Genomic DNA, 14,689 nt, shown 5'->3' with positions numbered 1-14,689 from the left:
ACTGATGCTATTTTCAATTCCAAGTCTCAGCCATGTCTAACTGGCCCTAGCCTCTTGATGCCATTTGCCTTAATAATATGGGCTGGATGCTCCGTGGGGAAAGTAGCCGCCATCCTGAGAGTGGCTAAATGACACAGTGGAGTTCATTGATGGAAAGGATTACATGCTTGCACGCAGGGCGGCGAGGCAACGGGTCCTCTGAAGGGCACTACAAAGAGAGGCGAATCTTCACAGGGGGAGAACGCACTAGCTTACTGTATGTCAAAGGGGGCGAGCGTCGGCATAATTTGTAGCGTCACACTGTTCATCTCACTTATAATGCATGAGTTGGCAGCCTATGGAGCCTGAGCAGATGTGTGGACATGCACTGCAGTGCTGAGAGGTAAAAGATGAAAACTGTTTTTAAAAAGTTGCCATACATTTAAAAGTCTAACCCATTTGTATTTTGTCTTTTTTTTTTCTGATTTAGCAAAGCCTACTTTGAACACAACCCAGTGTATTAATTCGACACCATATCAGAAGCCCATGCATGCACTGTGTATCCATTACATTTCCTGTAGCCAGTTCTGTATGGCATTACATCCTATGTTATTGTAGAGCATTTGACTGTTGCGAAATGTGACCACTTCCTCCTCTGTCCCCTAATAAGGAGAAAACAATATGACTCATCCAGTGGAAAAACGACCCCCGTGCACCGAAGATCCGAAAGCACATCCACCGACAGCGCGCCATGCCAAGCATAAGCTGTCTTATTATAGGCCTGAGTGGCACATGAATAGATGCAGCACTCTGCTTTACCTCTGCCCTCAATTAATTCATATGAATCCAGCCACCATGTATTAAAATGGCCAGATGCTAGGATGGATTCAGTTGGGAGCAATGACATGCAACAAAGTGATATGAATCACGCCCCCCCCACCAGACACACACCCACACACCCATGGTGTGCAGAAGCACACTCTCAAAGGGCCAGTGACACAATTTAGAGATAAAGCAAAACAAGACACGGCCACTTAAAGTTTAAGTCACAGCTGACGCGGATTTAAACAGGATGCGTTCGAAGTCGACTCGTGATCTTAATTTCACCCGCAGAACCCGTCCATGTAAATTCTGCTCTTAAATAGAAATGTTAATATCAGATTCAATCTAAGACCAGAAATGCAAATAGGCGGCAAAGATAATTATCTGTGGATTAGACCCATTTTGGCTTTGATGACTTCTCTTGTCAACTGACTTTTCATTGAATTCCTCTAATCCTTTGTTTAAAAAAAACCATGTAGTTTGCCTCCTTGTGAAAGCACGTATGTCTCATTTAACAGATCACATTGCTTGATTTTTTAGAGACTGGATCAGCGGTCGCTTTTCTTTCTTTCTTTATGGTCCATCTTGAAGCAGGTTAACGCTCAGCAGTTTGCAATATTCAAGCCGTTAGCAGCGGTTTTTTAGACATGCTATGCATCAAATAGGTGCTGGCAACTTTTCACACTCCATCTTGTAGATTTGGGCCTTTTGCGAGGTGATATCTATAAGAGCAGCTAAATGCAAGGGTGGTGAGAAAGCGAAGACCCCCGGGCCATTCGCGGGAGCAGAATGATTGAACACGTCGTGATGTTGGTCCCGTAGCTCGCAGTGCTTTGGCCCGACTTTCTCCTCTGACGTGGGCTACTAAACATCACCTATTTCTCATTCTGCACAAGCCTGCGTCAGTCTCCCCTCGTACTTAGCCATTCATTATCAGCTCTCTGCAACTGAAACAAAAGCTGTGGCATTTCAAAGATTACCTGTACTTCAGTAGGGCTGTAGAGCCCCGTTTCCCCCCCCACCTCTTTTGAAACGACTCCTATATCTACAAACATCTCCACCACTGCATACATAAACAGCCAGCCTACAGCAAGAAAGTGTTCGCAGAAAAAACAACAACAGAAAATGAATCAAAGGCCATTCAAGAAAGAAAATCATAGTACATCTATATTTAGCTTCTGTAGTCTTAATTGGCATGAAGAGTACAATCAGATAAGCCATTTGACTGTGACTCACATGCTGCTTCAGGAGAGGGAGAAATATCATTTACCGGCTTTGGTCTCTTACCAAGGTTTGTTTTTCTTTTTTTTTTTTAGTAAACCATGAACCTTAAAGTGTCTATCCGACCGGTATCTCCTGTCATTGCACTAACAGACATTTGTTAGACACACAAACAGTGTCGACCCACTTCATCTACACGTTTTTTTTTCTTTGATCACAGAAGGACTTAAGTCCAGGTTGTTGAGCGTTTTATCCGTGCCGCACTCACAAAGCCGCCTACCTTTACTCTCCATGTCACTCCCATGTTGCCCCTATATTACTAACTGTGTAGCGCTGGTCCATCTGGGCTCTGTGAGGTCACTGCACACGCCACCTGCTCCGATCAGGTTTCGCCTTGGCTCCTGGTTGGCATCTCTGGGCACGCGTGGAGAGGCAGATATATAGATTTGGTGGTACACATGCCCTCACATGCCTATAAGCGTACCATACACACACTCATATGGTATGCACGCACACACACACGCACGCTGAGCATACACTGGTTTTCCTTGAACATAATCGGTGCAGTTTACAATTTGCATTTCCAGCTTTGTGTGCAATTTTGTGTTTAATGAGATTTATTGTAAGTGGATCGCTAATATTGGGAGGCAGCTGCTCCTTGCATGCAGGTTGGCTTAACAGACTTACAACGCGCGCACACACACACACATGCACACACAATCGGATAGGGGATGAAATATCCCGTCGAGCGAGTTTCTTATTGCAGAAATGTATTGTCAGAATTTCCCGAGAATAATATCCAAACAAGAAAATGCTTACATCTTAACAAGCGTTATTTGTTTACAGTCTAATGCAATAGTGTGGGTTTGTAATAGCATATTTCATTAAAACGCTGAGAAAATTCCCAACTGACGCTTAACTCCTGACGGCTTCAGTGCAGAACTGAGCTGTAATGGATGATGAAAGGGAGACAATAACATTTAGCACACAGTGAATTACTCCTGCTGAATTCCTGTCAGTGCTCCAACAGAAAAACCACTGTTTGAAATGTCCACAAAGCTTTTGTTTTTATTTTACTGAGGCACTGTTGCCTATACACCTCTTGTTTACACTGTATACATGGTTAATACTGCCACCTGTCCTTTTCTTTATTGCCTCTGAATGGACAAAGAATTACTTTCCAAAAGGCAGAATTACCTTCTTTGTACTATATATTATATGCCAAAAAAACAAAGCTGTTTTTTCTTTTCTTTTTTTTCTTTTTTTTTCCAGTCATGAAAGAACAAACCTATTTTAGAATCTAAAAGGAAGGATTTCAAATGATTTAACCCCCATATTTACAGAAAATAATGCAAAGTAATGCTTGTGATTGTTGAATTGAATACTCTGTTTGGATTTGATGACATCACCACTTTCACAGCTGCCTGACCCGGTTGAAGATCTCACAGCTAATTAGGTTAATTGGTCAGTAATATGATTAGGTGTACAAAGAGCATGGCAGTGAGTCTTTAAGTAAACACTGCAGTGTTGATCTGTGAATATCAGCCGCTGTGCATTTTCACACCACATGCTGCTGAACCTCTGCACAGTATTGTTGCATTTTCTTTCTTACTATTTATGTTTATTTTTATACCTTTAGCTTAATCTTTTGAACACATGTAGAACTGCAAACCATATATGACAATAAAGTCTAGTCTATTCTACGAAGTAAAGACGGGAACAGTTTATCACTCTGCACAACCAAAGAGTGCAGCAATTTCAGAACATTTTCAGTAATTCAAACATTTAAACATTCTAATATCATTATTATTATCCCCTAATTATAATTCCATTATTGGATTTAGCTGGCAAGACCGAAAGTCAATTTTTTTTATGGCTGCGTTGCTGCATGAAGTTGAGAAAAACCTCTGAGAATCACTGTCAGTGAAGAAAGAAAAGAAACACATAAACAAGGTTGAAAGGACAACACGCGCAACAGCCTCATTTAAAAATGTACTCTGAGGGCGTCAGGAAATCATCCTGCGGTATGATGGTTCAGGATTAGAGGTTCTTTCTGAAAATCATGGACACTGCATCCTCCAACCCGAAATCCTGCAGCTTTGTTATCTTGATGTAGGTGCGCATGAGCAGGCACATCTGCGAGGGCACCATTAACGCTGAACAGTCTCTGCAGGATTCGGATCAGCATGTGCTGCCGACTAGATGACATATCTTTTAGGCAGAGACTGGCTTATTTCAGTAAGACGGTGCCAAACCACATTCTGCGCATATCACAGCAGCATGTCTGCAGGGGGGAAAAAGAGAGCCGGGGGCATGGGGAGGGGTTGTAAAACGGGAACAGATCAGGCTGAGAAAGTACTTTAAATGAACAATCGTTTCATGCAGCAGAAAATGCAATATGTTCTTTGCTTATTGTGGAGAAAAAAAAACCTATAATTACAAAGCTGAAACTTAATATGACAGATTGCACTGGTGCTTAAACTCATTAAATTGTGCTTTACAGTGCTGGTGAGACATCATTTGACTTGTGCTTTCTCCATTATATGGTCTCCAAGTTTTCCTGGAATCAGTGATACAGTTACTATTAAGTTGCTGCAGAAGAATTGTAATATCAATATGCCTTGCACATTTGCAAACAAACTGAGATCACGAGGCTGAGACACAAGTTCACATCCAGAATCTTACTGATTTCGTTCTAGTTAATCTTCCAGTAAAGCAAGTAAATTGAATTAAGGACTGCTCTTTTTAGTCTGTGCAAATCCCACGAACCACCCTTCTTAACCTATTTTCATAATGCCCCCCCGCCCGGCATATGGATAGATGGGTTTTGAGTTTGGCATTTTTTGCAGTGCACGGAAAGGATTTTACTATGTGCGCAGCCAGACCCCGCCTGCTCAGCGCGCGTCACTGGCGAGTAGTGTGTGGACGCGGAGTCACTCCCCTGACTACTTTTAATAGCTTTGTCATGTGATGGAAAGCAGTTGTAAGACAGGTGCCCTCGGTTCATTCTCGGCGAGGGGCAGCAGTTGCCTCTGTGAGAGCGAGTGGGAAGCGTGTGTGGATTTCCTTTTTTTTTTTACTTGGTTTCTTCCCCCCCCCCCTTTTTTTTTTCTTTTTTTTCTTTTTTGTTTAATTTTTCGGAGCGTCATTCAGTGGCTGGATGGCGTGGGACAGGTGTAACCAGGACTCGGTGTGGAGAGAATTAGAGGTGAGCGCATCAAATAAAATCCGGCTTCTTTCATCTCTCTAGCCCTCTGGACTTTTTTTCCTCCCCTCTGGAACGATGGACAACACTGGCACGATGATCTCCACATAAGTCTGCACTCTCTCCCTCTCTCCCTCTCTCTCTCTCTCCTCCTCTTCCTCCTCCTCTGTTGCCGGTGCTGTTCGTGGCTTAGTGCGCGTCTGGACACGGTTGAGGATGCGAGGGATATACGACACGGGAATATATGACAAGTGGAGGGAATGTGCGGAATCTCCCTTTTCAGCCCAGTTAAAGATGTAGTTGTTGTAACGCGTGCACGGGCTCGGGACCATTGCTCTCCACGTAGGATCCCTGTTTAGTCGGAGCAAGTGCTTGCAAGCTGGCGGATATCTTTCCAACCGCGGACTGTACGCGCTCCGGTGCCGAGAAGGTTTTCGTGCCGAAATGACTGAAATGTCTCAAAGTCAGGTATTTCGCTGACGCATGAAATCCAAAGACGAAAATAATTCCTTTGATGTGCTGTGTCCAGATAGCCAGGTGATTTTTTTTTCAAATGCAAGTGCAAAGGTTGTCCACACTGACGCACCGGGTATCTGGCATTGCGCAGGAGCATGTTAATATTAACGGTACCGGTACCACGTCTGTGTGTCAACATTCCTGCCGGAGGAATGCTGCCCTGGCTGGACGGCAACATCGCGTCCAGCTAGAGTAGATCATTCCGTGTTCTTGCGAATTTATTTACAACATTCTGCTGATTTTAAACGCTTCATCCAAGTCATTAGCTCACTATCGCTCCTGTCTTTTTTTATGCAGCTTACTTTACCCGGTTAAAGCGCATGCAGACAATAACGCACATCAAAAGGATACTTATTCGTCCCCCCTTTTTTTTACCCCTTAATCTTCCGAGTCCACCCAGCTTGTTATACAGAGGTACTTGTCTGCGTTCATTATCTCAGTGATGCCTCAGAGAGGGTTTTTCACAGTAACTACATGACTGCAATCCGGCTGCACGGCTGCGATTTTGTGGTCTGCGTGATCAGATTATGAGAAAGAAATCAGCTCTTATCTAATTAAAATGCGGCTCTGTGTGTACGTGTGTTTGTGTATCTGTATATGGACGTGTGTGTGTGTGTGTTTTGCAGACCGTTTTCGGGATTGTTTGTTATTCGGACACCCTCCTTTGCACTTACTTCCAGGTACGCTCCAGGAGAGCATCGTTTTTTTCCTTATCTTTTCTTTTTTTAGACTGCGATTTTAGTTTCCACTCTCAACCCTACCAATGTGCGTGTCCTCCTTCAGCCGATCGATGCTGATAAAAAATGTATGCACGTATTAAAGCCCTGCTATTTAACTGTCAATCAGCGCCGCGCTCCTTACTTTAATAATCTCTCTAGCAGGTGCTTTTATGCGCGGTGCGTGCGTAAATCACCGGAGCGCTGTGGTGCACCCTGACTGTCTGTCTGGCGGCGCTATTTCATTTGTTCGCTAAGAAATCCATAAGATAATTGAGCACAGGAACGTCCATCCTCTGAATATCCTAACGGCTTTATTGCCATTTCTTCATTCCGTGTCTTGTCTGACTGGATCATCTGGGGGTGGGGGGAAACCTAAGACGCAGTGAATCTGTCCTCCTCTTCGCAGTCGCAACATAACGGATTTGTCTCATCACGGTCTTAAGTCATCGTGTATTCGTGTTGGTGCGTTTCCGAGGACAGATGAACTGTGACACCGGTGTCTGGGCGGTTTTTCCTTCTTGGCACAGCATCCGTCTCTCAGCTTTGCCCTGAGCCGAACCCGACTCTCACCCCTCCTCAGGCTCCGGGCCAAACACATCCGGGCTTCTTATGTCGTTCTTAAGGCCGGCGTTAATACATAAACAGACGCGTTGTCAAGGAGTGTGTAGACTACAGTATGAAGCTGTTTTCACAGGCTGGGTTCAGCATTTGCATAGTCAAAAGTGTAAACATGCAAACATCCCCGCTCTGGGGGATTTTATTTTTTTAATTTTAATTTTTCCTTTTTAATGACCACTGACTCTCTGGTTCATAGTTTGCCCCAGAAGAAGCAGACTTTTGCTTGTTCAGCTGCTGGTTCAGGGGGGAAACAAACTCACACACCCCCACATCTGATGATTTGTGTGTGGCAGAAGCTGTAACATCTTCTGCATACAGGACACACTGGATAGATTACATAAAAGTGGCTGGTGAATAACAAAATGTCAACAGGCAGCATTTAGTAGCGGGGAGGCCGTTACCAGTGGCAGTGTAAGCAGCACACTGGGAGGCTGAAGAGAAGCTGAGTGGAAACAGGTTGCGGGGCTTGCACGTTGTTGTGCAAAAACAAGCCCGTCAGAAAAGCTGTTCCGTTACTTATCGATGGAGCGACAGTGAGAGAAGTCATGAATTCCAGCTACTTAGTGTGTCACATGAAAGTGGCAGATCAGCAGAGGCATCCAGAATGATCAAATGAGGGAATTAGAACGTGAATTGTCACTAAGACGAGAAGCTCGGGCTCATAATACAAATGTATGAGTTCCCCTTGTCATGCCCAGATTACCAGTCCCTCTATTCTTTTGCAGGATGGCTCAGATAATTCATTTTCTGATTTGCACATGAAAGATCTGTCATTTCTGTCTAACCATCCATGATGTTTTTCTTTTTTTAATCTTTTCTCCAGTGTGCTGCCTTGGTTGGTGAAGACCAGCCCCTCTGCCCAGACTTACCTGAACTTGACCTCTCAGAGCTGGATGTCAGTGACTTAGACGCAGACAGTTTCCTGGGCGGCCTCAAATGGTACAGTGACCAATCAGAGATCATTTCTGCTCAGTATGGGAACGAAGCGTCCAATCTTTTTGAGGTAAGTACATAAATATCACAAATCCAACTATTAACGGCCTTCATTAATGTCTTTCTCATTGTACGTGAATTATTCATAACACGGCTAGCAAAATGCTGTGGGACATTTTGCATCCATGGTCATTTCATTATTTGCTCTCCGAGGGGTCAGCACTGAGCTGGGATAAAAACACGGCCAGGCTATCGCATTCTTGAATGCAAGCCAAACACAATGCACAACTGTTGCCAGTTTACAAATACGCTTTTTGCAGGAGGAGTCGGTGTGAGGAACGATAAGCCCGAAAGGACTTTTGTCCCCTTTTTTGGACCCTGGCCGTGACGGGAGACAGCCTTATCAAATCCTGGAGCATTTATTTCAGTTCAGAGTTGGTAATGCGGCACACATCTGAAAGAACGCGTCCGTAGTAAATTTATAGTCGGGGCCACTGTGTTGCAAAATGCTTCTCAAAGGTTGGAGTGTAAAACTTTAATCTTTGCCCCGCTTCACTTCTCTCCCCCTCTGCTTCTCTCTCTCTGCACTTCTGTACTATTCTTTCCATTGGACTCTCTTTCTTTTCTCACCCGGCGACAGACGTCAGCGGGTGATGATCTGGCCGAGGCCATAAAGCCATTGGTCTTGGGACTGAGTTCCAGTCCCCAGTTCATTATAAGCCTTTATCAGTGCCAGAGATAGACAAGAAAGACTGAGATTGGATGCTTTAGCCTCGCCTCAGGAGGAAAAACCCCATCTGAGAAGGCAGTGCATGTGTGTACCTGTAGCGTAGTCCTGTAGTCACACTCCTCGGGTCTCTGTTGTGTGTTTTGTGCGGCTGTGCGTGTCCTCGGTGGTCTTGCAGGCAACAGTTGATAACAGACTAAATTCTTTCCACCACTACTACCACCACCACCTTTATATCACCAGACATTCTCCCACCGTGGACCACCCCAACATACACGCACACACACACACACGCACACACGCACACACAAAGGGGGGTGGTGGGGTCTTAAGTACTAGCTGGTGTGACTGTGGCTCCTCTGTCGTCTGAGAGTGATATGGCTTGCAGCCACCGAGTGGCTCAGGGGATGGATAAAAATACCAATGAGAGTGTATATGCGTGCGTGTGTGTGTCGTTTTTAAAACACAATGGAACTTAGCACCCACTGAGGACCCCGATGAGGGAACTAGCTCCGAGCGAGAAGCTGTGACTGACTTCCACTGTGAGCCTGAGCTTGTATTTGCGTGCCTACAAGTGCACATGCTCCCGCACACCTACGGCACGTGTCCGACAGCGCGTGAACGCCGTACGTCGCAGTAAGCGGGTGATGTTTTCATGCGCTCATCAAGCCAGCAGCTATTGTTTTATGCCAAGAATGTGGAAGGGCTTCCAATTAAGCAGTGAAAACTGGGGTTTCAAAGGAAGTAATACATTTCCCTGACCAGGGATTTTTCCATCTTTGGAAAGTTTCTAGTCACCATATGAAGCACTCAGTTCATCATACTGCAGGACCCAGTTAATCCTACTTAATCTGACAGAGGAAAGTTTGCTGCTCGGCAAGGATCAGAAGGCTGGGGGCTGCAGCTGTACTTCCTGCACCCCACCCCCTTGATTGGCTTCAACACAGAACAGAGAAGCATCCAGTGAAAAGTTAAAGATTAGAGAAATTGTTAATAACTGGCTAGATTTCAAGCCTGTAATTGTGTGTGTGTGTGTGTGTGTGTGTGTGTGTGTGTGTGTGTGTGTGTGTGTGTGTGTATATATATATATATATATATATATATATTTATTTTTATTTTATTTTATTTTTTTTTAATGCATGTTCCTCTCCTTCCAAATAAATAAACCTCACTCACTGAGTCTGACTATATGTGCGTTCTGAGAAAAAGCAGCTAGCAGATTATCAAGGCTGTCTCCAAAAACGTGTAACAGCTGGGTGCAGCTGTCAAGCTGATGCCCCTCTTTTTAAAGTTTACTCCCTGGAAGTTTGAACCTGCGTTCAGTTGTTAAGTGATTCAGCTGCTGAAACGGGTTGCAGCTTTGACAGAAGGAAAAACATGCCGCTGTTTCTTTTGCACCGGAGCATTTATTCTGGTTGCATTTTAATGCGACGCAGTACAGTAGCAAATGAGTAAACAGGGTCTGACTTGACAGTTGGGACAGGAAGTAATGCATCATGGAAATCATTGGGCCATTTTCACGCAGGGAGTGGGTAACGTCGCCAGCTTAAAGTAGGTTCGAGTACAGCAAGAGGTTAAAGTGATGGCGGTCCTTCTTTTACAAATACAGTGGGTCACTTTTACACAGCTTTATCTGGAGAATCTAAAGAAGCCCAAGCTAGGGTGTGCAAAGAAACAAAAAAACAACAAGAACAAAAAGTGGCATTTGAACAGTCGCCATTGCTGTTGTCATCACCACTAACAGGCCTCCTATGTGCATGCCTGTCTTTTAATGTGACTCTGTGCATTTCAGGCTAGTGCCATGCTAACTCTTTCCACCATAACACCACATTTGAAGACCTCCCCTGTACCATTAATGACATGCTTTGACTCATTCGTGTATATCAATCAAGACTTGGTTTGACGACCATTAGAATAGTTTCCAGGTTTTTCAAAGGGTAGCTGCATAGCCAGAGACCACCCTCTGATGCACACGCAGTCATTTTGTTCTATAAGCAGGCCTAAAACATGACAGAAACCGCTCAGTTCAGAACAGACCTTCAATGGTTCCTCATAGTTGGCTTTCAAGGGGTAAAGAGTTAAAAGTGATATGTGGCTTTTACTGGGTTGGTTGCATAAAAAGAGTGCATCCCTTTGAAGGTCTTTATTTTCTTATTAAGGGGTCGATGGGAAGTGTTTGCACACTTTTTAAGCAGCATGTGTGTGTAAAAATACTTTGTCTGTGTCTGTTTCTGTGTGTATATGCGTTCTGTTCTGGAAGCAGTGCTTGGTATTAGATCACAAGCTGTCCCCTGGCTGGCCTTTTGCTCCTTTCCCTGCCACTGTCCCAACTGTCCCTGACACCAATGTAGAGAATGATAGACCCCCACCTCCCCTCTGTAACACACACACACACACACACACACACACACACACACACACACACACACACATAAAAGCTATTGCTCCTGGCCCGGCTTGTGAAAGTCCACGGTCTATTTTGGGCTGCAGTTGTTGAGGGGTAGTTACTCCAATAAGTTCCCAATGTACTGCCAAAGATAACAGCATAGAAGTGTGACCCAGTGTCTTTGGAACCACAGGTCTCTACTCAGATTTCGTGTCAACCGTTTGAGTGATGGAAATGTGTCACACTGGTCTGGGCTTAATTCAAATTCCACTGTGGACGTCCTAGCGGCGGTCCCTCAGGGACGTGGGACGGTCACATCACATGTATGCATGGGAAGGCATTTACAGCTGTTCTCTGCTGCGAGTCAGCCTGCGCTATTATGAAAGAAAACTGGCTCCGAGTGCAACTTTTGGCATGTCAGGGCTGCCTATACCTCGATACGTGTGAGATGCGCTTATGATAGATGGACAGGTGGAAAGACAGGACAAGGGTGAGATAAAGAGTGAAACAAAGAGGAAAGAGCAGCAAATGACAGGACAGATGCAGAGGCATGGGGACAGATGGATGGTGAAAACGTATAGACCAGGAGGGCCTTGGGCTTGTGCCAGCCCGAACGAAAGCCCCTGGATTGGAAGTAAAATGTTATGGGCTTAGTATGTAGTAAAATAAGAAGCCGAGGCTTAAAGCATTATTCAGATATCATACAGAGACGTGCTGTGAGAGCATGCATGTGGTCCGTGTCACATATGAAAACTCTTTATATTACTCCAACAGGATGCTGTGTGTTCAGAATGTGTGTGTGTGTGTATGTGATGGCACTCGCCTTCAAAAGGCATTATGGTGCTTTGTCTTGTTTTGTTTTTGCCTTATTGGACAGATGCTCAGGCGCTTATTCTTAAGTAAAGGCAGATTAGATTTATTGGGTCATCTTTAGAAGGCTTTGATAAAACATGCTGTGATGAAATGTTTTCCTCAAGCAGCCCTGCCTACTTGTGTAAGCACAGATTAGCTCACACACTTGTTGGCGTTATAGCTCCTGTGAGCTGAAACAGGAACAAGCACAAAAAGCCATAGACCCTCTGAGAGGAATTGTCACGCCCACACACACACATATACACACACACACACACACACACACACACACACAGCAGAGACCCTTATTGTCCCTGTTCCTACTCCCTGCTGAATGCTGGTTGCGTTTATTTTGCAAATTTATGCTGACATTTGAGAGTACACCACCCGCATCAGTTCACTGCTCCAGCAAAGGGTGTATGAATTATCATATTCCTCTGTATAATATGATTTTCTCAAGTGAGTCTTATTAGAATACACCATACTTTCCTCATCTCGAGTTCTCTTCAGTTTTACTGTGCCGAGACATTGTTTGCACTGTCTGCTGGAAGAAATCCTCCATCACTGTCGAGCTGAAGGCAAGCCGCGGCTTTCAGGCCCGCAGCTCTGCTGTGCCGCTCCGTTTCAAGACACATAAATGAGAGGGAGCGCAGACAAATAGGCTCAGATGTATAGTAGAGAGAGATGCCGACATGGGTTGTCCAAGCCTGTGTCATCTCGGAGCATCTGTCAGATCCACTCCACAACAAGAGCTCTCAACCCGCCTGCCCCATAACACTGTAGGCTCCCTTTTCCGCCTCTCTCCCGCTCTCTGTCTTTTCACTCCCAAGGCAAGGCATTTGTCCCTGGCTCATGGCAAGTTGGAGCAGCAGTGGCTAAACAAATATATTCTGGCCCCCCAACAGTCGCTTCTGGAAGGAAAGGCTGGAAGGGAGATGGGAGCAAAGGAGGAGGGAAAAAAATAAAAGGATAGTAAGCAGAATGGTGAATATAGCCAAAATAAAGTCCCCACAGGGAATGTTTGGAAAAAAAGCAAGGGAACATCTTTGGGTCTGGTGGTGGCTGCTTGGCTTCCCTGTCTAGTCCCCCCTTCCCTCATCTCTCTCTCACACACACTCAACACATATTCCCACTGGGCCACTGCTGCTGATTGAGGCATGGTTTGGTGTTCCTGCCCCAGCTGATCCCATGCCCCAAGTGGATACCCATCTCTCTCATCAGAGCGGAGCCTTCAGTGTGTGCATGTGTGTGTTTGTGTCTTTGTGGAATTGAGACGCCCAATGCTAAGATCAGATAGTGGGGGGGGGGGTTTTTTCTGGCCAGACACATCACGTTAGACACTTGCTTCCTGTCTCTGTGTCTGTGTCTGTGTGCGTGTGTGTGCACTGGGTGAAAATGACTATTTTTAGTACGTGGGGTAATCTTCACTAAGAGCCTTTCAGGGCTGTTTCACTTTAACCTGGCCAAAACACTAAGCCAATAATCCCCACCCCCCCACCCACCGACTTATACTCTCACTCACACAGCAACATGTCACGCTGATGCCGCGCGATAAGGCCAACTTTCCTTGTACTATTTAACAGTGTACACTTTAGAGTGGAAGGAAGATATATAAACAGGGATTCCTGGAATGCTTTTATACTCTTTCTCTAATGCAACAAAGGCGGGAAGTGCAGGCTCCTCCTGGGCAAAGAGATAAAATGAGCTGATCAGACTGATAGGGAGAGATGAGCAAAGGTAAGAGAGAAAGCACTAGCCAGTAATGAGAAAGCAATATAAAATAACAGAGTGGAATGGGGGGAAAATATATATAGAAATGCTGAGAAAGAGGGGAACAGCATGGAGACAAGTCTTCAATCAGTGCGCGCCTCGATTTGGGGTGAAACGCTGTCAGTTTTGGACAAAACGCTGCTGCCCGTCTTCAGCAAAGGCCTGCTTATATTTTTATGCTGGTAAACCCAGCAGTTGTAGAAGTCTTCTACCCCGTCAGTCTGCCATATTCTGTCAGGCTCTGCTGGTTGTAACACGACTTCCACACGAACTTGCACGACAGGTTAGTAATGAAATAAAAGCAAGTTTCCGTCTATTTTGTTGTTGCTGGTATACAGTTTAGGTAAATGCATTTGTCCGTGTCTTATTGCAGTCTTGCACTGTACATGTGAAGATTTTCCCTTGTTTGAGACTCAGTTTGTAAAAGCTGGAGGAAAAGAAAAAAAAGAGGAAAAAAAACCCCTCCCCATTTGAAAGGAGCTTTATTATGTGCACTGCATGCTCATAGCTCCAGCTTATTCCTGAAGCATTTAAGTCTGCACAGGCCTCAAATAGTTCAAGAGGCTCTCGGAGGCTCTGCAGATGCATGAGTGACTCGATGCTTGGATGACTCACTTGCTGCCCAATCAGTAGCTGCAGTAGGAGCTGATGCTTTTGCAGACATTTTGTCAGCGCGGAGGGAAAAACGCCGCTTTTTGTTTGACTTTTTGAAAAGCAAAAATTGAGCGTATTAAAATGTCATTTGGATTAGACTGAGACTTAAGAAGGAGACGTCAGTCGCGGGGGGGTTAGCTGTGTCAGAGATGGATGTAGAAACAGGCTGGGTGTCTCCAAAAGAATGGGGGTTATGGGTTGCAGGTGTTCAATTCAAAATTACGATGTACGTGTAAGCATTATTATTACTTGGCACAAACACATTGAAAACAGACTCCATTTAACTG

The 14,689-nt window shown here is 44.9% G+C and overlaps 1 protein-coding gene across 9 annotated transcripts in view; it reads left to right on the top strand.

Annotated features, from left to right (window-relative positions):
* ppargc1a (peroxisome proliferator-activated receptor gamma, coactivator 1 alpha) overlaps positions 1-14,689 on the top strand; it is a 301,359-nt gene that overhangs the window by 260,311 nt on the left and 26,359 nt on the right. For 5 of the 9 annotated variants that reach the window (XM_085267096.1, XM_085267095.1, XM_085267099.1 and 2 more), the window contains exon 2: positions 7,904-8,083. In XM_085267096.1, the coding sequence (XP_085123222.1) occupies positions 7,904-8,083 (180 nt within the window). Of the gene's footprint in view, positions 1-4,976; positions 5,231-5,360; positions 5,696-7,903; positions 8,084-14,689 lie in introns of those variants that run through there. The other 4 variants (XM_085267103.1, XM_085267102.1, XM_085267097.1 and 1 more) reach the window with 3 other exon arrangements.

This window comes from Mchenga conophoros, linkage group LG3, assembly GCF_057382185.1.
Source record: "Mchenga conophoros isolate Kocher_MC1m ecotype Shallow Benthic linkage group LG3, M_conophoros_male_GT1.1, whole genome shotgun sequence".
In the NCBI taxonomy this organism is placed as follows: Eukaryota; Metazoa; Chordata; class Actinopteri; order Cichliformes; family Cichlidae; genus Mchenga; species Mchenga conophoros.
The sequence above is the reverse complement of the archived record's forward strand: the minus strand, read 5'-3'. Positions and strand labels throughout refer to the sequence as shown.